The sequence below is a fragment of the Antrostomus carolinensis genome, unplaced genomic scaffold (assembly GCF_000700745.2).
Source record: "Antrostomus carolinensis isolate BGI_N321 unplaced genomic scaffold, ASM70074v2 scaffold12230, whole genome shotgun sequence".
Lineage (NCBI taxonomy): Eukaryota > Metazoa > Chordata > Aves > Caprimulgiformes > Caprimulgidae > Antrostomus > Antrostomus carolinensis.
The window spans coordinates 19,873-22,901 of NW_010289109.1; the positions used below are offsets into that span (position 1 = coordinate 19,873).

The 3,029-nt window shown below is 43.5% G+C and overlaps 1 protein-coding gene across 1 annotated transcript in view; it reads right to left on the bottom strand.

Annotated features, from left to right (window-relative positions):
- The window catches only part of SLC35A1 (solute carrier family 35 member A1), a 13,619-nt gene extending 12,304 nt beyond the window's left edge, over positions 1-1,315 (bottom strand). The window contains exon 1 of the mRNA XM_010168969.1: positions 1,142-1,315. Within this exon, the coding sequence (XP_010167271.1) occupies positions 1,142-1,278 (137 nt within the window). The 5' untranslated portion in view covers positions 1,279-1,315. The remainder of the gene's footprint in view (positions 1-1,141) is intronic.
- Between the last annotated feature and the right edge of the window lie 1,714 nt (positions 1,316-3,029).

Sequence of the window (3,029 nt, forward strand, 5' to 3'; positions counted from 1 at the left end):
TGGGTCCCAGCTGCACAAAAACAGATTTGAGAAACTACACACACGGGTGAGGCCACCCACAGGTCCCTCACTATTGAGAAATGTGGGCTGCTGCAGTCTCCAGAAAGCAGGCTAGATCAGGATCCACACTGGCCACAACACTGTGAGAACCACAGTGCAACCACTCATCAGCAGAAACACTTCTGCCAACATTTAGTGCTGGCAGAGGGAGAAGCTCAGGCTGCATAAAAAGGAAATCAGAAATTTGCCACCGCTCAGGCTTGTCTTTTCTAACGCATTACATTTAATGAAAGGTTAAAGAAAAGGCCACTTGCCACATCTGCCTTACCAAATTCAAATATGGTCTCATTTCTAAAGCAAGTAAAACGACATTTTGATGTTAAGTAGAAAAGATCTGATAAAAATCTGAAGTACACCATGTGACTTTGTGATCCTCTAGCACAAAACAGCCAGCCCTCTGATGTACCAAAAGCCACAAAGTGACAGGCAGAGACTCGAAAAGAAGAAATTCTACCACAACAGCAAGAATTGGGCTTTGGAAAATCCAGAATATAAAGATTCTTCCAAGGAAGGGCGTAGCACAGGGAAGCTGAGAGGAAAGACAGCGGACTGACGGCTTCCCCACTTCAGATGCTCACGTGTGGACTAAAGTTCTAGTCCTTAGCAGCAGTCTGGGATACCAGAAACTCTAGTATTTTCTGACCACACAGCCTTTCAGTTTTGATTCTGCAGGTTAACAGAGACAGCAAAACACATCTATAACAAAGTTTGGAAAAATTTATGACTAGGAACATTACAGTTTTATGTAACTCGGCAGACGATGGCTCACAGTCTAGCTTTCATCTACATCAACGCTTTAAGGACCCAAAACATCGCAGATAATCCATGCTGACATTTTGAACCTATTCCAAAGCATACAAAAATAGAAAATATGCAGAAAGGACACACCTGAACATTGTGGTGTTTACAAAGCAGTTTCAGTTGAGGAGGACTCACAAGCTCTAACCCGCTCTAAAATTACTCTTCCACAACTTGACTATCCAGCCACGTTCCCAAATGTATCTGTACTTCAGTATCTCAGAATCTGAGGTTAGAAGCTGGGATTAATTTTCAAAATACTGATTAGCATTCCCATACTTACTTAGCCAAGATGCCCACGCTCAAGAACAACTTGATAACTTCAGTGATGCAGACAGCTGTTGTTGAAAAGTACAGTTCTGTCTCTGCCGTCCTTGTGTACCGCAACGCGACCGTGTATGTTGCAGCAACCAGGGTCATCACCGTCAGGCAGTACAACTTGAACAGCAGGCTGACATTTTCTGAAAGAAAACAAAGATGATGACTCAGAATGCAGCTTCATTTTAATTTAAGAACTGAAAGAGAGTGTTCTCCAGCTGGAGAACTGCATCAAATACTACAATGGCAGCGTACAATAATTGCAAGGTTGTCAAACACCTCCTATAAAAAGTTGAAGTTAAATTTTAAAGTCTGTTCTTAAAGAAGCTTGTGTAGGAACTCCAGGTGTTTGACAATAAGATGTCCTCTTGCCCTTATAATCACACTGCATTCTAGAAAAACTAATCTTAGACTAATATTTATCTAAGAGTAATCAAAAGGTCTTTCTGTGCTTCCCTGCTCTTCAGCTGACAGCAAGTGCTCGCTCTGAAACGGCAGCTGATCCTTTCCATGTAGCATACACTGAAGTGTGACAGAAAGAGCATTGGCACACTAGTAAAAGTAAAGAGAGAGGAAAAGTTCAGTGTCAGCAAAAAAGGGAAGCAATAGAGCAAATTTCCATACACAAGACAGCATTTCCTTCAGCCTTATTTTCCACCTGAGTCAGTAATAGAAGAGTTTTGCTCAGAACAGTGATGGGACTTCACACAAAGGGCTTTCTTGAAAAATTATTCACTGTAGAAAACACTAAGGTTACGGCAATTCAAGTAAGTTAAACCACACCAGGACTCCGTACCGTCTGCGTTATCCCCTCCATCTTCCCCGCTCCTATCCTCCTACAACAGCAGCAATTACTTTAACAGTTTTGCCCTGGACCAACTACTATCTGGCATAATTTCACAGAATCACAGAATGTCAGGGATTGGAAGGGATCTCAAAAGACCCTGCCGGAGCAGGAACCTAAACGAGATCACACAGGAAGGCGTCCAGGCGGGTCTTGAATGTCTCCAGAGAAGGAGACTCCACAACCTCCCTGGGCAGCCTGTTCCAGGGCTCTGTCACCCTCACTGGAAAGAAGTTTTTTCTCAAGTTTAAGCGGAACCTCCTGTGTTCCAGCTTACACCCACTGCTCCTTGTCCTATCGTTGGGCATCACTGAGAAGAGCCTGGCTCCATCCTCATGACATCCGCCCTTAACATACTTGTAAACATTAATTAGGTCTCCTAATAATAATTTGGAAGTCAGCCTGTCACAGATCTACTGGCAAAAGGTAGTTTTTCATAGAGCTGCCCCCCTCTAGGGCCCGAGAGCTTCATCGCCAGGCCACGCCGGCTCATTCCCATGTCACAGTGACTCAGGCTGCACCCGCACCAGCAAAGAGAACGGCACATGACTCCAAACAGGACTTCTCTCCATGAAGGGATGACCTACAGCAGGAGGCACCAGCAAACAACGTGCTGTCTACAAAACCATTTTTCAAACCAGGAAATTATGATGTATGGCTTCTGATGGGTGGGTGTTTGTTGGTCATTCAGCAGCATCTTTTGGGCCACTATCTGCCAGGTTCTGAATACGCTAAAGAAAGGTACTTTAATTGGTGTGAGATTATGTTCCTCTGCTGATTAGGGAATGAGCTAACAGATAAGCTCCAGGCAGATTTGTAATAACTTTGTTCAATGAATATGGGAATGAACTGCTGAATCCAGTGCAACCAATGTCTTGGTTCATTTTTCTTTCCAGCCAGTGATGTCTTCTATTACATAACATTTCTGCAAGGTACAGTTAATACCTCCTGCTGCTGCAATCATTTAAATTAGCTACTTCCTTATAGATAAAAATCTTACCCACGTCAG